This window comes from Cyclopterus lumpus, chromosome 23 (genome assembly GCF_009769545.1).
Source record: "Cyclopterus lumpus isolate fCycLum1 chromosome 23, fCycLum1.pri, whole genome shotgun sequence".
In the NCBI taxonomy this organism is placed as follows: domain Eukaryota; kingdom Metazoa; phylum Chordata; class Actinopteri; order Perciformes; family Cyclopteridae; genus Cyclopterus; species Cyclopterus lumpus.
Genome location: NC_046988.1, coordinates 1,458,513 through 1,482,500, shown reverse-complemented (window position 1 = coordinate 1,482,500; position 23,988 = coordinate 1,458,513). Strand labels below are relative to the sequence as shown.

At 42.8% G+C, this 23,988-nt stretch overlaps 1 protein-coding gene across 1 annotated transcript in view; it reads left to right on the top strand.

The window, feature by feature from the left end:
* tmem178b (transmembrane protein 178B) overlaps positions 1 to 23,674 on the top strand; it is a 32,514-nt gene extending 8,840 nt beyond the window's left edge. Inside the window, exons 3-5 of the mRNA XM_034526504.1 lie at positions 8,063 to 8,176; positions 18,115 to 18,252; positions 20,754 to 23,674. Coding sequence (XP_034382395.1) covers positions 8,063 to 8,176; positions 18,115 to 18,252; positions 20,754 to 21,004 — 503 coding nt within the window. The 3' untranslated portion in view covers positions 21,005 to 23,674. The remainder of the gene's footprint in view (positions 1 to 8,062; positions 8,177 to 18,114; positions 18,253 to 20,753) is intronic.
* Positions 23,675 to 23,988: the final 314 nt, after the last annotated feature.

The following is a 23,988-nucleotide window of genomic DNA, read 5'->3' as shown; positions in this document are numbered from 1 at the left end:
TTGTATTTGTAGGTGTTGCGCCTCCTGTAACATTTGATTTCACTTGTCAAATGTTGCAGTGTTATGTGAATATGAGGTGTTTACACCAAACAAATAATAGCCTGTAGCGTCATAATGAGGTTATTAGTTGTTTAGCTGTAGTAAGACGGCACAGAAGGCCCAGGTAGAAAATGCACGCCACTGGATGTGATAGCTATTAGCGTTTCTCCAGAGGTTAGCCGTGCAGATTCATCGATCGGTCTGTGATACCCATGGCGTCTAATATTAACCTTAGCATATGTCATATCTATGGAACACCGAGAGGTCAGTAGTGTTTTGGGATCTCTGTCAGGTTAGTAAACAGACCACAAAGAGTATTTTTCGTGTTGTTGTAAACAATATCGCCTCGATAATATGTTATGGCCAAATGATCATGGTCAGTGAACTCCCTGAACCAACGCAAACTGCTTCTGTGCTTGTGAATTTTGCTGATAAATATGATCGCTTTTTGAATACAAACAAAGCCCTAAAGTTTTCTTTTTTTTTTACATGGAGGCTTTTCCATTGGCCAATGATTTTTCTCACCTAGTTGTGCTGAACTTAAGTGGGTGTCAGTAACAGATTGATAAGGATCAAGCTGCATCATGCAATGTTAAATTTGCGAACTTTTTTCAATAAAAAAGCTGTTTGTAAATGAAATTGATTGATCCTTTGCGAACAGCCACTTTGCAATCCTTAGTTAGCAACCATGACTAAGCACAGGAGGCCTGTCAGGATTTCAACAGGATGCTTAGGACCTACAAGTCTGATCTCCACCACGTTTAGAGTCGTGTTCTTCTCATTCCTGAAGCCCAAAACGCAAGAGGAAAGATGTCGAATATGGATTACGCATTGTGGAAGACATTAAAGATCAACACAAATGACTGTTTGCTCCAAGGTATGATGCTAATAACATTAGCAAAAACATAATAATGAATACAAATGACGTTGTTGTTCCTTTTTATATGTTAGATATTCAGTTGAGTAGTCAAGAATGGGGGTGTAGCCCGGTGAGCTTTCCCCCCATGTTAAATTGCAGTTCATTACTACGGCCTGTGTCATAGTTTGATTGGTAGTGTTGGAGTCCAACCTGCTGTATTTCATTATTTAGGAGGATACTGAACATCTTGTTTAATGTTACCTCACAGAAAGCGAGTGTAGCGTCAGGTGTCGGTTTCTCTCCTGACAACGTCACTCTACACCAGTGGTCCTCAAACGCATCACTTTGGAGGAAGAAAAATGTTTGTGCCCCACCGCCCCAACAAAATTGTAACTAAATGGTCCATGCAGAATTTTTTTGGAAACAACAACTTTTTGTGACTCCTTCATCTCTGCTTTTTAAAATAAAAGAATTAAAAAAATTGCACTTTGAAGTATCCCAGATTGCTCCATCAGACAACAACTAATAAAATGTGCAATCAATTTGTTAGATCAATGCAAATAAAGTTCTATCTGTGCAAATAATAGCTTATTGTGGCTGCAATTAACCTGCTTTGCGCTCAATATTTTTTCAAGGTAATAACAATAAAGTGCAACTTGTGAAAAACTAAACAAAACACTATAGTAGTATTTTGTTTAAACAATATTTGTCAATAAAGAGTTTTACTGAGTTTTACACTGCATATCTTTTCACAACAACAATACCTGTGCAAAACAAAATGAGTGCAGATATGTGTGATCCATCAAGTTTTGAAAAATTCAACAATGTATTCAAAAAGCGTATGAAATGTTTTGTTGGCTTAAATTTTGATTCAGTTCGGTTTCAAAAACAGTAGCAGATTTAATATTTTCAACTTTCAATCTTTTTTTTTTTACAGTTTTGAATCTTATTTTTTCGGGTTCAAATCTTTTTTCAGGTGTAGATCTTTTCTTCAGTTTCAGATCGTTTTTTTTTCAGGTTCAGACTTTTGGCAGGGATCTGGCGTGGGGGTGTGGTTTCAACTACAGGGGCGTGGTTTCAACTACAGGGGCGTGGTTTCAACTACAGGGGCGTGGTATCATGAGTGACAGTATAACAGAGAAGGCTGAGGACCTGCCTCAACTATGTTGCCTTCAGGAACCGTAGGTACCGTGAGTATTATGACTCAAAACTTTATACATGCCAGATCCACGGGATTGGCAGTAAACAAAATTGACGCTTGTGACTAAGTTATGTTTAGCAAGCTGTTTCAGACCATAATTGGTATGAATCGCAGTATAAGAGCCATAAACTATGCCAGGTTGTGCACAGGTTGTGTTTCGCACACCACTGTGAACACAGCGTACTGTCGTCCGGTGTGTGAGATGAACTGGTTTTGAATAACCGGTTTATTAGTTTTGCGTGAGGAAGATGTGCCGCTGAGCCTCTCTGTCACATTCTGTTTAAAGACTACAAACAGATCAGTTTGCTGTACACTTCACTACCGAGAGGCTGTGGTGGAGACACAGAAGACACTTAGCGAGGACACTTTGCAAGGACACTTAGCGAGGACACTTAGCAAGGACACTTAGCGAGGACACTTAGCCAGAGTGAACAACACAGTTGGTGGTAGGTGCGATGTCTATTCAAAACACTCACGTCAATAAATCCTTTACAAAACGCTGTTGTCCGTCATATATTTGTATTATATATCTTTATTAATCTGACGTCAAGTTGACGCCTGTCTATGCATTCATACAAAGCCTCTCCTCCTCTACGGCGCGTCTAACCACAAGTAGTGGGGCGAGTAAAGCAACGTGAAAGTTTGCACCTTTAGTTTTATGTGAAAGGGTTTTTGGGGAGTTGTTCCTGATCCGATGTGAGGTCAAAGGTCAGGGATGTCGTATGTGTACAGTTTTTAAAGCCCTCTGAGGGTAATTTGTGATTTTGGGATATATTAAATAAATTGAATCGAATGTCCGTGTACTTTGTACTTTTGTTAATATGTGAAGTTCTTGAAATAAAAAAAGTCATCATTTCCCACTGCACCCCACAGTTTGAAAAAATATTACTCTCCATTCATGTTTTCTCCCTGGGGTATAGGAAGTAAAGTGATTACAAATGTTGAATTGATTTTGTTCAGACTGCTCCACTCTTGTCATCGTACCTTTCCCATCGACGTCTGTCGTTGTCCACGCTTTAAGCATTTGTTGGCAGTGCGCTGCTGGTGTGCAAATTCACTGGTCCTATGATTTGAGAGCACAGGAAGAAAAATATGAAGCCATCCAATGACAACGAGATCTGGATTACATAAGTGTTTGAAAAACCATTGATGTATGTCTTGAGTAATATCTAGTTCATAGCTTGGCTACCTGAGCAGGACATGAAGTCTCTCTTCTGTGTGTGTGTTGTAAGTCAAGCTTCTCCTGGCTGCGCCGGTCGTGCATGGATGTCCTCGCCCGTGAGCGCGGCCCCTGGCCAGGACATCATCTTACCATCCCAACCAACAGTACATTCACACACAGTTCAAAGGGCACAGACTGTACTGGTATCTTCTGACCACTCAAAACACGTTAACCCACCTTGTCACCATTCACCCATTAACACCATGATCACAGTGGTGAAGGTGTAACTAACAGTCACAAACATTCAATTCAGTTTATATTATTTTGTATAGCCCAGAATCATAAATTACAAAAGTGCCTCAGAGGGCTTTACAATCTGTACACATACGACATCCCTGTCCCAGGACCTCACATCGAATCAGGAAAAACTCCCAATAAATAGAAAAAAACCCTTTCACAGGGAAAAAAGGGAAGAACCCTTCAGGAGAGCAACAGAGGAGGATCCCTCTCCCCGGATGGACAGAAGCAATAGATGTCATGTGTACAGATGAACAGCATTACATAAACACATTCAATGAATATGACAGAAATGTATGAATAATTAGTATTAGGCATGGACCACGATCCAGATTTCCACAATCCATGAAACAGAAGGAGGTAGAGAGTACACAAGCTGCAGCATTGTGGATCAATTGGAGACTTATTAGAGCAGCCTGATAATAAGGAATTGCAGTAATCTAGTCTAGAAGTCTAGTACAGACAGTGACAGTGTCTGATTTTGGATACAAATCTTGTTATGATTTCACGTCAATGGACATTTCTATTCTTTAAAAGGCAGCTCTGTCCCCAGTGGCACCTCTCCAGCCTCGCCTTCCTCTGGCCCTTTTAAGCAAACGTTTATCAAGTCAAGACGTTGCTGTGGGCCTGTGGGAAGAGCCGGCATCAATCAGACCCTTTTCTGCCTGTGAGGAGGGAGAGCAGATGAAGGGAGCTCTGTGGCCACAGCTGCCTCCCTCACAAGAAAGGCCTTTTATTGCTCTGGACTGCAGGACAATACACAAATGATGTCCCATAAAAGGATCATTATTGTGAAAGTGGAGCATCCAGGCTGGATGTTAAGTGAAAGACATTAGTTATCTTAGCTCATAATATTGTCTCCCACTCACTTCAAACCTGAGATTAACACTGGAGGAGCTGGATGAGAGCATCTGCCTTCTAAAAATTACTAAACACCCTGCACATCCCCTGGTTTGTGTTGTCATGGCAACGTGCTGTGACCATTTGACAGATGATATTCAGCCAGATTGAGGCAGCGAGGCAAGAGGGGATCAGGATGAGTGTTCCTTTGAAGGTTAGACGACAAAGCGTCCTACTTTAGATGATGTGACACCTTCACAGCCAGCAGCAGAAGGTCTGAGGCTGATTCTTCTTTGCTAGATGTCTGTGTGTTACTGGAAAGGAGAAGGCGCATGTCAGCTACAGCATGGCTATGGAACACAGCGTTTCCACAGGCTTCCTTTGTTCTTCCAAGAGTCTCCTCAGGACACACGACTGAGCCTCGGCCCAACGAGGAATCCGTCAACAAAATAAAAGCCGAAAAGTGGTTTAAAGTTTAAGTAAAAAGGTGTTTACTTTAAATTTGGTAGAAAGCAATTACACATTGAACCATACAATATAAAGAAAGAAAAAACAATATCCCATGGAATCGCTGCGCTCTGCCGGACACAGACAAGCACTCCCGAAAAGTTGAAAAACTCTGTTTGTATATCTGCTTCGAAGTCCTCCAGTTTCAGTACTCATCAGGCTCTGACCTCAGGCTGCAACATCAAATGCGAGACAACTAAAATATTACATTTTTCACCAGTCTGGATATGCATATCAAATTTAACAACTTTTGGGACATGATAAAGCCCCCACAAACACTTTCATTGTTGGTACGAGGACCATAATAATAAGAAACGATAGAATAACAATAGGTCCTCGACCGACTTCGTCGGGTCTCGGGCCCTAAATATTGAATATTGAACAATAGTGAATTACACTGCTGTGGCTTTTCACTTTTGATTAAACAGCACTGCCTAACAAACTCAGATCATATCAAATTATAATGTCATCAACAACAACAAATACAGTGACAAGCCGTGTTCAAGGATAACACCTTAACCAGTTTAAGATCAGTGGAGGACCAACTAGAGCCCGTACTTGTGTAAAGGTGGCATCATTACTAACGCGTGTGGTGTATAATGACCCACAGGCAGTCTGCATGTGGGTCAGCTCTACGATGCTCCAGCTGTCTCACAGTTTGTAGACATGGTGTGACACACATTCAGGAGACTGGCCAGAGAAATGTGTTGATATGAATTTCACATATGAGATTTGACATCGGTGGATTGCACTGGCAAGCTGGACACATTCTTTTCCTATGGAACACTTTTTCAAACAGTGGTATATGGGGGTTGGATAGGATATGACTAGACATTTACATATATGCACAAGTGACGATTTGGGATTTGGGATTTTGGACTTCATGGATAAAATTGCCTTACATTAAATAGCACAAATTCTGCTAGAACCCTCCCTTCCAGTAAATGTGAAAGGTTTCATCGCAACCTAGGATGTGGCAATGTCGGGCACAAGACCCCAGGAAAGTTCTCAGTACATTTATGGTGCGATGGAGCCGACTACGGCTCAGTGGTAGAGCGACGGATCGCGGAGCGCAAGACCATGTCGATGTGTCCTTGGGCAAGACACATTTACATGACGCTTTTATCCAAAGCAACTTACAACCATACATCGTAGACACAGCTACGGGGAGCAATTTGGGTTTAAGTGTCTTACTCAAGGACACATCGACTAGAGCGGGCCGCCAATCCTCTGATTGAAAGACGGACCTGCTAACCGCTGACCCACAGTCTCCCACATTGAACCCAACTTGCTCCCATAGGCTGGTCCAACAGTGTGTGAATGTTTGATAGTCCTGATGGGTATGAATGGGTGAATGATGTCATTTAGTGTCAAAGCGCTTTGAGTGGTCGTAAGACTAGAAAAGCGCCATACAGGTACAGCCCATTTACCATTTAACACAGGGTCCACCGTCTGGCCTTAGCCCCTTTTCCATACTCATGCGCTGGCTTGTCATGGGAGAGATTTGCATTTCCATTACAACAGGACTACCTGCTTGAAGGTTTGTCTCACTGTGGCTGTCACTGGTTAAAGCAGCAGCCCACTTGGAGCGTGTCAGTCGAATGTTGGTCCATCTTTGGAGATGGTCATCTCGGCGTGACTGTCAATAAAACTGTTAATGGAAACGAAATGTATTGCTATCATTTCACTCAGCGCATCACATTGATTTATTGTGTCTTACTGAAACCTGGCTGAGTCATGAAGAATATGTCAGCCTAAATGAATCAACTCCTCCAAGTCATATTAATACTCACATTCCTCGAGGCACCGGCCGAGGAGGTGGAGTAGCTCAATGTGTTAGAGGTTTGTGTGACGCCTTATCTCTTTATGTGTAATTCAGTCAGAAACACAATCACTCTCACTATCTCTCTCATTTATTGCAACAAATGGAAATTCAGTTATTCTTGGTGCTGAGTGGTCCTAGAGCAAGACATCGAATATCATTTCAACCTTTGAGCCTCGTATGTTAGGTCTGAACTAAAAGGTTAGAGGTCGGGGTGGCGGGGCAACACTTTACCAGCAGTGTGTTGCAGGAATCATTTTGAAGGGAGTCATATTTAAATGTACGCCTTGTTTTGAGAATGGCTGATTGGTGTGGGACTTATTGGAAATAATGATTCAATCAGCTAGCTTCTAGTTGATTACAGTTTATGACTTCCCTGTCCTCCATTAACGTCTTGTTGTATTTCAGTCTGGAACACTCTGTGTTGAGTGTGGTAGATTGTTAAGCCAAGGGAAGAGCACGCTTTCCCTGTCAGTTCAAGTAATCTAGATATGAATAATCTGCATTGGGGAATATTATGCCAACATTGTTTTAGCACTTTCAATTGGCCTTTGGTTTTCTCTGCCTAATTGTTTACAAATGTATTTTAGTGCACTAATGCATAGATCTGTTTGGGACTGAGGATACACCACCACTACGAAGTAATCTAACAGTTGAAGAGGAAATGGCAATATGCACTGGGGCCACAACAACAGTCTTACCGGAAAATACCCTTTATTTTGCCATTTGACACCAAAAAGGTCCCCCCGCAATGCATGTAGTAGTATAACCTTGAAGGCATCTGTTATTACGGCCTTCCCTAGCCATGCACCTTTTTCCTTTAGCTTGATGAACTCAATTGCATTATCAAAAGTTGCAAAAAATAGGGAAATCAGTGCAAGATCTATAAGAGTATACTGACAATTTTGGAACAATTATCATTTTAAGGTTTTTAAATAGAAATATGAGGATTAAAATTAGGTGTATTATAGTTTTTTGTAATATAAATATGTTAAGTTGTTTACTGCACCAGCTTATGCACCATGATTTCATCAAATTGTCTCTATTTGAACGATGGGGTGCAAACTGCATTACTGATAAAGAAATAGTCAAGAATGTAGGATCCCTGTCCCTGGATGAACAGAAGCAATATATGTCATGTGACCAGATGAATAGCATATTTCTATTAATTTAGGGAATAAGTTAGCCTTTCCAAATAAACAATGTAGAATAATGTTCTCCTAACTTTCCATTTATTCCTGCACTGTGTGTCACCAGAGTGGATCATGTGACCCATGAGTCAGTGTTATTTCTCTCTTCCAAAGTTTAAAACAACCTTATTTCTTTTCTCTGCAGGTTCCATTGCAAGATGTTCCAACATTAAGTATCACTACTCCTCGGCTACGTTAACCAAAAACTTCTCCTTCAACATCACCAAGACAATAAAGCAGGATGAGTGGCACTCCCTCCGTAAGTTTGCTAAACTTTTCTTTCTTCTGTTGACAGCATACCATATTGTTGTCCACAGAAATGCTTTAAGCTGACTACTTTCCATTTCGCCCTCTGAAAAGTGCTCATACTGTAAAATATGTTTTGCACATTGCCAATAGAAGAAAGAAGATAGAAATGCATTAACCAGAGAGTTAATCAATGCTCTGTCTATCTTTATGTGTAATTGACTTCCCTTCATTTAGCTTACAGTGCCAGCGTTTAATGTCGCAGTATTCAAGAAAAGTGTATACATTGGCTACCTCCTTCATTTGATCGGGTTAATGTAATTTTCACAGGTCGTATGATGTTTTGAATTTTTTTACATTACACATGTCTCCAATGACAAGATAAATTGAATCTCAACATTTCTGGACAAAAAAATGTTTGACATAAATATCTTTCATATCAGCCTCACAATGTGACACCCAAGTCCAAATACACTTCCATCTTCAGATGAAGTCAAATGTAACCCTTTAATTAGCTTTAGGAAAAGAGCATGGTTGACATTAACTTGGCTGACGGCACAACAGAGTGACTGACAACTCATGTGCGTCAAATAAGTCAAGTGAGTCACATGACTAACAACGTTAACTTTAAGTTTAGCATGGAACTGGAACAGCAGTCTGTGTTTGATTGACCCATTGAAAGCGTGCAATATAGTGTCTGCCTGGTAGAGCCTTCGGAAGAATTCAGCCAACTACTCTGGTTAGATTGTTAGATTGCAAAAGCAGGAATTCCTTCTGACAGCACAGGTTGAGAGGAAAACAACTCTCTCAAGAACCGGAAGTTCGGCCCTTTCATACACAGATTTCGTCACAGGTCCGTATGCATCGTCTTAACTTCTGATTGGCTCTGAACGGTCAAGGAGGGGGATGATTCCATCTCCTCACCTCTTCTCACAGGACTGGGCCGTGCAACTATAATATACTGATAACATGTGTGAGTGTTGTGGTCCGAGGTCCGAAGCAGACAACCGAACATTCCCCAGACACAAATTACAGCTACTACGTTAGTTATTATTCTGAACTCGAGTAACCTGACAAGAACATAAGAATATAACAATATATAAGGATTATATTACCACCCATCCACCACCCGACTGGCTCATTAAACTCGTTATTATATCCTGTACTTTCAATAACAGCCCCTCCATTTCCGCGACATTTATTTTGCGGGTCACTCGTAATACGTCACTCGATCTTCCTGAATGCAAAAAGGCCCTCTGCAGACTTTCTTGGGAACGTTAACAAACGTACCTATGTTGTGCAACAAGTGTAAACTGAACATCTAAAGCTTCAACTCAGCCTTTTTAAGCTGGTTGGTCAGTGTAACAGGTTCCTGGCTGTCACATGCAGGTTTCTCCCCCCCCAGCACCACAGAATGAGCACACTCAGAGTATATTTATGAATATTCTTTATTCAACTGCAGACTGTCTCTCTGCTCTCCTCTCCCGTGTCTCCATCTGTATCCACCTCTTATAGGGCAGAGACACTCAGACCTTGATCCCATGCAGCTGAGTCCAATTAGGCCTCTTCCCGGCACCTGTTCCCTGAACCACTCCCCCACACCCCTCCGCAGCTGAGCCTAACCACGCCCCAGTCACCACAGGCACTTTAATAGTTTGCTGTTCATATTCAAAGATGTCCTGGACCAAATCCATTCAGACTGCCTCAGGCCTTGTATGGACAACCTAGTCTTGACCTTCATGGAGTGTGTGAACTTTAGCTAAGGCAGCCCTGACAATTTATCATAGATTTAAGGAATCATAGGGTGAAATTGACACGTCTTCAAAGACTCAGAGATGAACATGACACTCATTTGTTTCTGTCAGTCAAAAGAGATGCAGTAACTCGCAGCGGCACCAAACACCTTTTTTCTATGACTGCTGAACATCAAAGCAGAGAGAACACAATATCCCTTCTCCCACCCCCTTGTCTGTCACAGAGGCAGACAGCACTGGGACATATACATGTTGATGCTGGCTTTTAGAGATGTGTTCCTTATGCTGCAGTTCAGGGTATTTGCTATTTCAAAAGGAAGTGCAAACTGTGAGCTGGGGAAAGCTGTCAATGAGTGACAGTGTATAATCCCAGGTAGCAGCTAAAGGTTGTGGCTGAGGCTAATTGTTCATTGCCCCCCCCCCCCCCCCCCCCCCCCCCCCCACACACTCATAATCTTGATGTTGCTGCTGCTCTTCATAGATTAAGCAGTGAGGAGGCCTGCATGAAGATGACAGGGATTTACCTTATTGAGAAGCATTGATTTACTGCTACTTAAACGCTTTGCAGCTGCTTTTCAACCTGTTAACCTGATAAGGTCGAACGTCCACCCCATCACAGCCTCTTTTACACTCCCAAACAGCACAAACCAACAGAGGCTACATCTACACCGTTACGTTTTAAGTGTTTTAATGCCATTTCAGAAATATTCTCTGTCTATACTACCATGTCTTTAAATGCATATGACATATGTTTGTACTTCCTATGATGAAAGGTCTTGTTTGCACTCAAACAGAGATACATTGAATGGAAAACAACAATTCAGATTTGTCAAACACAGTTACAGGTTCTTGCTCTTAGTAGTAGTAAATGGTGTAAATGGACTGTACTGGTATATCTCTTTTCTAGTCTTTTGACCACTCAAAGCTCTTTAACACTGCATATCATCATTCACCCATTTACACCCATTCATACACTGATGGGAGGAGCCACCTGCCTATCAGGAGTAACTAACATTCATACACTCACTCTCATGCGACCGTGGTGTAATTTGTTTATAAGCTTTTACTTCTGGCGATTGCATTTAAGCTTAAAAAAATCATAAAAGTGGTGTTCATCAGTGAAGATTTTCAGAGCTTACGTTGTGCAATCTTCCATTCTTTCAAGGAAACCGGTGCGATGATAAAAAAGTATGTCATCTCTGCATCACTACATGTAAACTTACTGTTAGAGGGAGTGCCGCTCTAATACGAAATCATAAAGGTTCACCAGCAACTCTTTCAACTCAGACTCTGGGCCCCGGACACGGCTTTGCTGCGACCTTCGCCTTCCGTACTTCGGCAATTATATTTCAATCATGTAAGAGAGCTGCTGTCATGCCAACCGCGCATGCTTATTGTGGTTTGTGATGAGCTCAGCAATGACTTTGCTTAAATGAGGCTGGTGTGATCCTGCTTATGGACTTCATTAGCTGCTCTGATATGGATGACTTATTTTATGATTGACCGTGCTTTTTGGCATTAAGGAATATCCTTTGCTTGATTGAAAATGAAACCATAAAACAAAATAAAACCTCACAGTAAGACGGCTAGATTAGGGTACGTATTGTTCATTTTTAACATGACAATTTATTCAAGTTTCACATAAGTGACCCAGTAGAGGGCTTTTATGGAACAGGACGTGTGATTGTAGGTTGTGAGGGCATGAGGTTTTAGTAACACGGCAGGGCGATGGCGGTCTCCAGCGGTGGCAGCGGACCCACGCCGACGCCCCACCACGAAGTGATCCAGGACGATCTTCTCCACCACGCCCTGCGCCCCTCCTGGCTGCAGTCATCTGGTTTCGGCATTACTCAGCAGTTGCGCGTACGCAAAGGGCCAGTCCTCGGGCCCCAGCGTGGCCTTGCGGAACCTCTGTCGGTTTACCATCCGGGTCAGGCCCGGCCGATCCATGACGTCTTCACGCACGTCCATGTAACTGCTCCCGGGGCCACCCCGGGGCCGCTGTCTGCGCCTCTCCGATGAGAAGAGGCAGGTCTACTCCGCCATCGGCCAGCCGCACGCCATCGCCTCGAACGTCTCCAAGAAAGACTGTACGTCGTCTGCAGCGTCATCTTATGCAGTGCCACCCCCGCCAAGGTCAAGGGGTTTGGCGCCGGTGGGGCTCCGCACCATTCCCTGACGCACTTACCCACTCTGTGCCCAACCACACCGCGCCACCACAGCCTGTTTGGAAATGACCTCCACTAAGTGCATTTCCCAATTTCTGACCATGAGAAATCACAAACGTAGTTATTGGAGGGCCCCAGGCAAACAATGTTTGGCTTGAATTCACCCTTTCTCTAACTGGATATGTTGGTATTGCCAAAGTGTTAAAAGAAGTACTCAAAATGTTTCTAAAGTAATACTATATTATTAGTAATAAAACTATTAATACAGAATAGTAAAAGTTGTGTGTGAAAGGCATTATCGTGGATTTAGGCACAATGTACCTAAATCCACGAAACATCTTCTAAAGTGTAGCTTTCATTTCTAATATGATGCTAAATAGTTTAATAAATGATGCATCGCATTTAAATTTATATATTTTGTTGATACATTTTGAATCTGCAATGTAAATCAGTAACATTTCTCTGGATAGTAAATGTACTACAAAGTTTTCCTCCGAGGTACACATTAAGTAGCATATTTATTTATTTGTAAGTGTTTTGGGGACTTTTTTAAACTTATTTTGTAATACAATAAGTTTGAATACTAACAAAATGCAATACTTTTCATATTTGGATAAAATAAATCTACAGCTGTTTGGGGCCCTTTTTTTTATCAGTCCCAAGGCCGCAATTGAGTTGTGTGCCGCAGCTTCGTCATGGCAGATGTATCGCTCAGGACCCAAGGAAGAGCAATGTTTCGGTTTTTAAGAAAGCTGCAAGTAACATGCAAAGCATTCATCCCTTTCTGAACAGGCATGTTTTGAAAAGCACTGCAGCATATATATATATACATATATATATATACATATATATATATATATATATACCACACATCTGTTGAGCTCTAATGTACAGTGAACCTTGTCAGCTGCATGGTGAAGCTCCTCCTTGCAAGCATTGTATTGTATGTTCAGAGAGAAAGGTCAACACGTGCAATTATTTATGAGGTCACGGTATTACATGTCTAACCTGTGTCTTAATGATGTCCTTCTATCATTGTCACATTGTATTGACAGGGACGGGGGTGTTCAAGCTTCAAGACGTTTTCTGCTTCTTCTCTTGCTTTCTGTTGTCAAGTCAAAGGAATTATGCAAAGCAGCAGGCAATTATGCTGACAATAATTAGCAGAAGAATCAGTTTTTTTCCATATTTAGATATGGTGAATGGGCTGATTGGCATGACAAGCATTATTTCCAAACACACTTGCACATAGCGTGGATCTGAAGGCATATGGATGGAGCAGCAGCAGGCATTGGTATGGATTCACCCCCTCTTGGTATGAATGATTGATGGGAAGTACAATTAAGATTAATTAACAGAGCAAAAACACTGCAGAATCACATAGCTGGCAGTCCAAGATGCACCTCATTAGACTTTGTGTGCCCAAAACATATTCCAGATTAGAGGAAATCAGTTGTTTCCAACATTGTCCAGGGGCCCAATGATTCATCACCGCTCATCCATATGAAGCTTCTGTCCTGAGGGAAGAGCTGTGAACTGTCTCAGTCCAGCAAGACAACCACAATAATGGTTATTGTTTCACAATGTTGCAAAAATGTTGATGAACTCTACAGGGAAATAAATAGAGAGGTAGGCCTGGGTGGGGTGTGTCTCAGACATTTAAGGGGGATACCTAGACAATAGCCCCTTGCCCCCTCAGGCTAAATCATAGTCACACTGATAACCGATGGGATCCCGGATTGATTTGACTAAAGCAGTGGTACAGCAGGAAGTGGTCATATGGTTTTAGCTGTTATGGTGTACAATGTCTGTTCTAGTCAGGTTGCATAAACATAATTGGTGGTACAGTGATTATTTCCACCTATACAGGATAATACAGTACTCACTGTTTCTTCACGTTCTACTTGTCATAGACAGTAAAGCTGACAGTAAAGCTCTGTGCATATTCATCCCATGAAGTCCAGCTAACCGTTAATCCAGTTAGTCACATTACAGATTCTGTATCCACCAGCTCAGAAATCCTCAAATAATTTACCCTGACAGAAAAAAAGAAGAAGAGAGAGAGCTTAGCTTACTATGACCATCTGCCACATACGATTTCCCAGTGCACTCCTAGTTTACTGTATAATTAGCTCAAAGTTAGCTACCCAAGGAACTGCACTCCTCTCTCCCTCCATATAATACAGAATGCTTTAAATCATCATTATTTACTAAGTCACTATTTTGGTGAGTAATCTCTTTCCAGCTCTTTGCAGCCGAGTGTGAAGCGGCGGGGATGAGAGTTCAGCTCAGCCTTAGAGATAGGGTAAGGAGATGAGTTTCCTCTATAGGGGGGGCAGGCTCAGCCTTAGAGATAGGGTAAGGAGATGAGTTTCCTCTATAGGGGGCCGGGCTCAGCCTTAGAGATAGGGTAAGGAGATGAGTTTCCTCTTTAGGGGGCCGGGCTCAGCCTTAGAGATAGGGTAAGGAGATGAGTTTCCTCTATAGGGGGGGCCTGGCTCAGCCTTAGAGATAGGGTAAGGAGATGAGTTTCCTCTATAGGGGGCCAGGCTCAGCCTTAGAGATAGGGTAAGGAGATGAGTTTCCTCTATAGGGGGCCAGGCTCAGCCTTAGAGATAGGGTAAGGAGATGAGTTTCCTCTGTAGGGGGGGCCTGGCTCAGCCTTAGAGATAGGGTAAGGAGATGAGTTTCCTCTATAGGGGGCCGGGCTCAGCCTTAGAGATAGGGTAAGGAGATGAGTTTCCTCTATAGGGGGGGCCTGGCTCAGCCTTAGAGATAGGGTAAGGAGATGAGTTTCCTCTATAGGGGGCCTGGCTCAGCCTTAGAGATAGGGTAAGGAGATGAGTTTCCTCTGTAGGGGGCCAGGCTCAGCCTTAGAGATAGGGTAAGGAGATGAGTTTCCTCTATAGGGGGCCAGGCTCAGCCTTAGAGATAGGGTAAGGAGATGAGTTTCCTCTGTAGGGGGGCCATTCTCAGCCTTAGAGATAGGGTAAGGAGATGAGTTTCCTCTATAGGGGGCCAGGCTCAGCCTTAGACATAGGGTAAGGAGATGAGTTTCCTCTGTAGGGGGGCCATTCTCAGCCTTAGAGATAGGGTAAGGAGATGAGTTTCCTCTATAGGGGGCCGGGCTCAGCCTTAGAGATAGGGTAAGGAGATGAGTTTCCTCTGTAGGGGGCCGGGCTCAGCCTTAGAGATAGGGTAAGGAGATGAGTTTCCTCTATAGGGGGCCGGGCTCAGCCTTAGAGATAGGGTAAGGAGATGAGTTTCCTCTGTAGGGGGCCAGGCTCAGCCTTAGAGATAAGGTAAGGAGATGAGTTTCCTCTTTAGGGGGCCGGGCTCAGCCTTAGAGATAGGGTAAGGAGATGAGTTTCCTCTTTAGGGGGCCGGGCTCAGCCTTAGAGATAGGGTAAGGAGATGAGTTTCCTCTGTAGGGGGCCTGGCTCAGCCTTAGAGATAGGGTAAGGAGATGAGTTTCCTCTTTAGGGGGGCCGGGCTCAGCCTTAGAGATAGGGTAAGGAGATGAGTTTCCTCTTTAGGGGGCCGGGCTCAGCCTTAGAGATAGGGTAAGGAGATGAGTTTCCTCTGTAGGGGGCCGGGCTCAGCCTTAGAGATAGGGTAAGGAGATGAGTTTCCTCTGTAGGGGGGCCGGGCTCAGCCTTAGAGATAGGGTAAGGAGATGAGTTTCCTCTATAGGGGGGCCGGGCTCAGCCTTAGAGATAGGGTAAGGAGATGAGTTTCCTCTATAGGGGGGGCCTGGCTCAGCCTTAGAGATAGGGTAAGGAGATGAGTTTCCTCTGTAGGGGGCCAGGCTCAGCCTTAGAGATAGGGTAAGGAGATGAGTTTCCTCTATAGGGGGCCGGGCTCAGCCTTAGAGATAGGGTAAGGAGATGAGTTTCCTCTGTAGGGGGCCAGGCTCAGCCTTAGAGATAGGGTAAGGAGATGAGTTTCCTCTGTAGGGGGCCAGGCTCAGCCTTAGAGATAGGGTAAGGAGATGAGTTTCCTCTATAGGGGGCCAGGCTCAGCCTTAGAGATAGGGTAAGGAGATGAGTTTCCTCTATAGGGGGCCAGGCTCAGCCTTAGAGATAGGGTAAGGAGATGAGTGTCCTCTGTAGGGGAGCTGGCTCAGCCTTAGAGATAGGGTAAGGAGATGAGTTTAAACTTAGCATTGTAGCATTCAGCTAATAATCAATGTGTCATTATCAATAGGTAGTCACTGTACCTCGGCTGAATTAATGTGGTTTACTAAAGAGGTATGACCAAACATAAATGGATTCACGATGTGACTTAATTGCAGTAACTACATCATGATGTCCATTTCTAAAATGTCTGAAGCCATGTTTTGTCAGGTCTGTTCGCCAGACGCCAAGCAAACAACTTCTATAATGCTCATATTCTGAAGTAAGTTTGGATGCCTATGCTATTCTAACATTGTAGCTGCTCCATCATGAATACAGCAGGCTTCTCAACTCGAAGTCACATGAATAACTTGGTTTCATTCGCTTATATGAGAATTATGGTAATTTGTCTTCACATAAGAGAAGGATAAGTCTTGTGTTGTTGTATGCATGCTCCCAGGCCAAAATGTTTTGACCTTTCTCCCCCCCCCCCCCCCCATCACGGTGCCCTCTGCTCAGCCCCCGGCCTCCTTCTTTCCTCCCCCATCCTCCCCCCAGCAGAGCTGCTCACCCATGACGTTGTGATCTACTTGCAGAAGGGGAGTTGCTTGGAGCTCTTCCTCTTCTTGCTCTTCATATTTCTCTGTGCAGCCAATAGTTGTCTCTGTCTTTGCCCACCTGCAGAGCCTGGCCTTATTCACACACTTCTGTTGCTTGCTGTCCTCACTTGAATAGTTAAGAATTCAGTCAAGATACATTGAAGTAGTCTCTGACTCAATTCCCTGTGGACTCTGCAGGTCAGTTATGTCAATATCCAGTAATGTCATTGGAAAGAAAAAGAGACGTTTCATGATATATTTTTGCAGTGAGGTTGTATTACCTACAGTAGATTGCTGTTGGCAAGCCCCTACTTTGGAAGAACAGACACCTAGGTGTTAGACACAATAGAATCAATATCAGTTTATATTATTATGCTATATAAGAATGTGTCACTCTTTACCTGCTTGTTAGATAGTCCTCACCAACTGGGAAGGGAAGCTTTTGTATCTATCTACTGTAGCTCTCCTAAAAGCCACTCACACACAAAAACAGGAATTTTACCTTCCAGAGTTGCTGGTCTACAGCTGTCAAAATCAGTTAGTTAGTTAGTTGGTGTTATGTGACTTTGGTGTTTTAAAGGTTTAGTTTGGATTGACCAAAGTCACAGAGCCAGGTGTTCCAATTTTGTCCGTGTGGTCTGGACTGTGTTCTTTTTCGGCAATCTGTGACAGGGATGTCGTATGTGTACAGATTGTAAAGCCCTCTGAGGCCAATTTGTAATTTGTGATTATAAAATAAACTGAATTGAATTGAATGTTAGTTACTCCCGAAGGTGTATGGTAGCTCCTCCCATCGGTGTATAAATGGGTGTGAATGGGTGAATGATGACATGTAGTGTTAAAGTGCGGAGTGTTTGGAGACTAGAAAAGACTAGAAAAGTGCTATACAAGTACTTACCATTTAGCATGTGATATAATTGGAATGCTAATTTCAGTTAGGGAAAAACAGGCTTAAAACAATTATGTAGGCAACTTTTACCGTAATCCAAAAATGAACAGCCAGGGGTCTTTTAGGACAAGCAATTGCTGAATATGCGGCAAAAATAGTTTTTAATGTATTTTTTTTTTACTGTGATATTGTGGCATCATTCCAGTCAGAATTAGTCATTAATTTAGATTTTTTTTAAACAGATTCTAAGGACAGCTGGATGTGTGTAGCTGGTTTTGTGTCACTCAGAGTGTGAGAGTTTTTACAGTGGCAGGATCAAAATGCATTCTGTTGTATTTCAGCTGGAAGTGTAAAAAGCCGTGTGTATCATGTCTTCCCAGCTGCTCATCCTGTTCAGGTCAGTGTTGACTTTATGTGTTTCCTCAGACTTGAGGCGAATGACGGCAGGTTTCATGGGCATGGCGGTGGCCATCATCCTGTTCGGTTGGATCATTGGCATGCTCGGCTGCTGCTGGGACAGAGGACTCATGCAGTATGTTGCCGGCCTCCTCTTCCTCATGGGAGGTGAGTCACACACACACAGACACACACACACACACACGTACACAAACACACCGATATGCTGTGTGCTGCACAGCTTTGGCTTTGCAGGACACAACTGCACAATCATCATCATTATGACGGGCGTTAGATTAGTACTGTGCCCTAAAGTTAATATAATGAACAGGCAATTAAAGTCAATTATGTTGCAATAAAGGCACAAGAAATATTCTAGGTCAGTCTGCACTGGCTAAATCAGTGCAAAGCCGCCTACAGGTTAACAACGCTGCCAAAATGAGGCCAAATTTAGAGCTGCATCTCCAACTGCTTCTACAAAACCAAAGTAAAGTAAAGTGAATTATTGAAACATATAGCCGACATGTTCTCCTTTTGAACCGCTGGCTTTTTGCTCATCGTTAGGGTTTTGATAATGGATCCTAAATCATTCAAGGATCACCCAGGGAGAGATCCAGCAGAGAGACACCTTTATCCACCAACAATGACACACAGCCAGCAAGACGCAGACAATATATACACAGGGTGAGGGCACAGGTGGAAACAATCAGGGCTCCTCTCTAGAGACGGCTCCTGACAGACCAGGAACCTGAGAGTGGCGATTGTGGAAGTCCCTGATGAGAGCTGGGTCCATAATAAAGCTCAAACGGACCCAAGAGCATTTCTGGGACATGACAGGGTTCCCCACACTTTTTCAAAATGATCTAGTATACTTAATATTTACAATATATGTAGGTGTACCTTGCATAACTGCATGAACCCTTATGGCACAATACAATTCCGTACATTTTTGGTCATTACCCTTTACTCTGATTACTTGCACTGAAAGGAATCCGTCAGGGTTGCATAGTCTGAACAGTAGCTGCTGGTAGCCAGCCTCAGGCAGACTTCCAATGATCATCAGTCATGGTGGAACGGTGTTTGGAGTTAATGTTCTTCATGTGGAAACATAAATAAGTAGAGCTGAATAATGCAGTCAAGAAGGCAGCACAATTACTTTGCTTCTGTGAGTAAGTTCCAAAACTGTCCATGAGCCCTGGCCTTCAGCTGAATGTCCACCTGTAGTGTCCTCACCCTCCTCCAGCCCAGACCAGTTCGGGTGGAACAGCGTTGCAATTTCTGATGCGAGTGAGTCAACCTCAATATCTTCCTGAAATGGGTAGCACATGAATGTATTGACTGGTTCCAGTAAAGCAGTCTTGAAAATGTTTGTCAAACTCTGACAGACACTTGTCAATCGCCTTCTGTTGCGTCTCCAGCTGTGACGCCAGGTTTGGGAAGTTCCCCTCATCATGGCGCTGCAGTTTTGAGGATAGATGTTGCATATTTCATTTGAAAGCATTAATTCAGCTGATCATATGGACCACGGGTTTGTCTTTTCCTTGCAGCTCTAAATGAAGCTCATTCAACATGTTTGTCAGATCGGCTAAAAATGCCAAGTACTGATCTTCATTTAGTTGGTTGTATCCTGGATGTTTACCGACAAGGAGAAACTCCTTTATCTCCGGACAGAGCTCTCAAATCTTTGCAGGAATGTTCCCCTACTAAACCATCTCACGCCAGCCTGTAGCAAGAACTCAGAGTGGTACTACATTGGAAGGCTAACTAATTAGCTCGCCTGGAATTTTACAGTAGCTCGCGCGGCATGGACCCGTCTGTTAGAAAAGATGTGATCTCAGACTGGCTGCCCCTAGGGAGAATGGATGATAGGCTAACATCACCTTTTCTTTTCAAGCATTTTCTTTAACTTTGCAAATTCAAAGGGATTTTGGTCTCAAGCTCTCTTTTCTTATGTGAACTGCCTAGTGCAACACCACTAAGGGCATAATGTGTCATAGTTTCCATTTCTATCAATGATGACGGGCTGTTCACCTTCTACTACACAGGCCTACATGAATATATGGCTCAATAGAGCTCTGACTCTGTCTGCCTGGCTCCAGTGCTGAAGGGAAATTATTGATTTATTGTTCTCTATTAATGATGAGTAATAGGCTGCTCTGGCATTATGGAGGGCCGTCTTCTATGTTTTAAGACTATCTTACCAGACGACCGAGATTGTTCAACATATCATTTCAAGTTTTTGTGATGTGTGCTTCAATTTGCAGGTTTTAGGGTTATACAATGGAGATAACTTCCTTTGTTGTATTATCTTCGTTTTTAAAAGGGACAATAGAGTCGAGTGTCATTCTCAGCGAGTTGTGCAGTTTGACTAAAATGTGAATGCTCTGATTTGAATTCATACCTCAAAACACCAACACATTATGGTAACCAAGTGTTTCAGTAAGCTGGGACCTGTCCTCGCATCTCTGGTGTCAAAGTTCTGTGCTTTGAATATCCAACAACAGCCTGACCTCCTCTTTATGAATTCTTAGCAGTATTAGAATGTTCTCGCATGGCAGGATGTGACCAGGCACCGGATGACGAGACGGTGTCGGGGTTGTGTCAGATTTGGATTTCATGGACAGGTTTAATGTATTTTACTCCTTCAACATCCTGTTCTGTCTTTGCAGGAACCTTCTGCATCATCTCCCTCTGCACCTGTGTTGCCGGCATCAACTTCGAGCTTTCCCGTTACCCTCGGGACCTCTACGGCCTAACTGATGACATCGGCCACGGCTATGGCTGGTCCATGTTCTGCGCCTGGGGAGGCCTCGGCCTCACCCTCATCGCAGGCTTCTTCTGCACCCTGGCTCCCTCTGTCCAGCCGATACCCCAATCCACCTGTCCCAAGTCCCGACAGGAGAACGGCACTGTCTGCTGAAAGCTGGCAACTGTTACAAGACCAACTGAAACCACAGATTGACAACAAACAAACAGAAAAAAAGATGTTCCTTGTTTCCATCTGTCCGCTCATCTCCAGTCTCTCCTGGACACAGATTTATTTTTTATTTGTGTGTGTTTAAAAATGGGTGTCTAGATGATCTGGCATCTTGAAAAAGAAGTATTATCAAAAATTTGAAGTTATGCTTGTTTTATTGTTGTGGAGCAGATGAGGAAATAGACCACATCCCGAGAAAGGTTTTGAGGTAATACTTCAAGACAAGACTCTGAAAGAGGTGCTCTAAACCTCCTACAACAAGATGGACTAAGGTGAATTGCTTCCATTACACGGTTTACTGTGATTTTGGAGAACTCAATGAATCAGCAGTGTTGGAGGGAAACTGGGTCCCTTTGAGCCTTCTGTGGGGTAATTCACAAGGGAATGGACCAGATGTGAAATCATGTAACTTACTGGGCTTGGGTCAGATGTTGTGTCCATCTGTTAACTTTCAGTAATCCAACTTCAGAGTAGGACATGCGTATTGAGGAGATCCAGGACCTCCACTGTTATATTCCACAGAAGTGACAACCAGGAACTTTTATGTTGGACCATTTTCATTCTGATGTCGGTGCATTTTATTCTGTCTGATGATCCCATCTGCCATTTAAGATTTGATACATGCATTCCTCTTTCATTCAAAGTGTATTTTCCTTTTTACTGAAACCTTCATGTTGTGAAAGAGTGTACGTTTAGGGCAAGTGTTTGTTCCATTTCTTTCCGTTCTAGTCATAGAGGTACATAGAGGGGCTGTTTTGCAGGCTCCGTGATCAAAAGAAAAACCAACAAGTACAGGGTTAAAAAGAGGTCACCTCACTCCTTCAAAATATGCTTAGACTGAAGGACAAAAGGCTTCAGACACCAAATCATAAGTCAGAAAACAAAATACACATTAGCATGGGATTACATATTCCTATTCTCAGTAGGGGAGATGATCATAATGAAATAAATAGGCCATTTAAACTCACCAGGACCAAATACAGCAGCTAGGCTGTGAAGGCACACATACGGACATCCAGTCATCCCAATACAAAATGCAGACATTGAAAGGTAGTGAGACCACAGTCAATGTGTTCCTCCATTGGACAAACCACAGTATATCTGATCCAAAAACAAAGCCTGAACTGGGATCTGTTCAAGAATAATTCCTGCTAATTACAATCTGGGTCCTTTTTCACAGGCCCTTGTCCTGGAAAGAGAAATGTTGATATGCTTTCTGGATTAGATTGCGGTATCTCAACTTTTTTGTCAGACAAAGCCTTTGTTCCAAATAGTTCAGTCCAGTTTTTTATTTAAGATCTAAAAGTCACCATATTTGGATAAGAGAGTGCAGCCGGGGAGGAGCAAGGCGCGGCCAAGGACATTGACATAACAATTGCACCTTCAATGGAAACTACTCATCCAGCTAAACCCCAACTGGAGACCAGCAGGGTAAGAAGTTATGTCCACACTACTATGTTTCTATTTTAAAACGCATATCTTTTGCTACGTTTACACTGAGCGTCCACACAACGCCAGAGTTTTAGGGCTTGAAAAGTGTTTGAAAACTCCAGGGTTACGTCTTCGTGTAGACGGGCGTAACTTAGGCTTAGAAAGCGATGACTTAGACATCTACGTTTTCTACTTGATTGGGTCTTAGCAGTCCCGACATGTCCTTCCCTGATTGTTCATGCCCCAACCACGTGACCCTCTTCTGGAAGAAAGCCAACAGCCAGGTCTACGAGCAACAGTTGGACCTCGTTGTCGGTCAAAGCAAAGACCTCTCTTTAGCCATTGCCGTTCTTCCTCCACAGTATTTTCTGCAACTCAAACAACTGCAGTGCGTAGAAGATGAGCTTCTTGTTCACACCGTCACAGTGTTTGTGATGGTCATATCACATGTCCAAAGGTTGCCGTGGGGACCTAGATCATTTCAAAAACGATGTGTGGACAGAGATGGTTTTCATTTTAAAATGAAAGCGCATTAGTGTGGATGTAGCCTCAGTCAGTGTTTTTAATCATTTTATTGTTACCTAGCGACAACTGATGATCAGAGCTTCAATTTCTCATTATTTGGGGATAATTATGTTGTATCCATGTCTGTTTCCTTATAGTAATTCCTCTGAGCCTTCAAACAGACAAGCTTCTCAGACAAGAGCACAAGTGACATATAATAAACTGCGTAGATATTTATTTATGCATAGCCCAAAATCCAAATGACAAACTCCCCTCAGAGGGCTTTATAATCTGTACACATACGACATCCCTGTCCCAGGACCTCACATCGGATCAGGAAAAACTCCCCAAAAGGACTTAACAGGGAGAAAAAGGGAAGAAACCTTCAGGAGAGCAACAGAGGAGGATCCCTCTATCAGGATAAACACAACTGCAATGCCAACACATATAATAACATAATCTTATATAATAATGAAGTCATCATCAACCGTTTTTGAGCCTGAGATAATGAGATAATGGTAACGGTAAGTAAAGATGAGCATCACAAAATACAAAGAGTGAAAGGAGTTGTGGAGTATTGTTTTTGTCTGACCTCCACAATCGTGATGTGACAGTGCTGTGTAATAATTAAACGTTGTCATTATCATCAAACTTATGGGTATAAATCATCAAACTTGTAGTCCATGATTTTCTTTCAATTGTAAAAGGAGAATTTTAGCCACGAGAAAGTCTGGTTTTAGGTAGAACAAGAGGATTTAATGGGCATGATTCTGTGAAAAGGAAATATGAACCAATGATTTGTTAAAAGAAAGTAATTATTGAAGTCTAACCGTTGGAGGCTCTTTTTATTACATTATCAATATTTAGATTTTAAAACGCAGTGTTGTCATTTTGGAATTTTTCCCAATTACATTTTAGTTTCATGTTTTACGATGTCAGTTTTCTTTTTTATCCTTAACGACGTGACTGACAAACAGCAAGAAGCAGCAGCC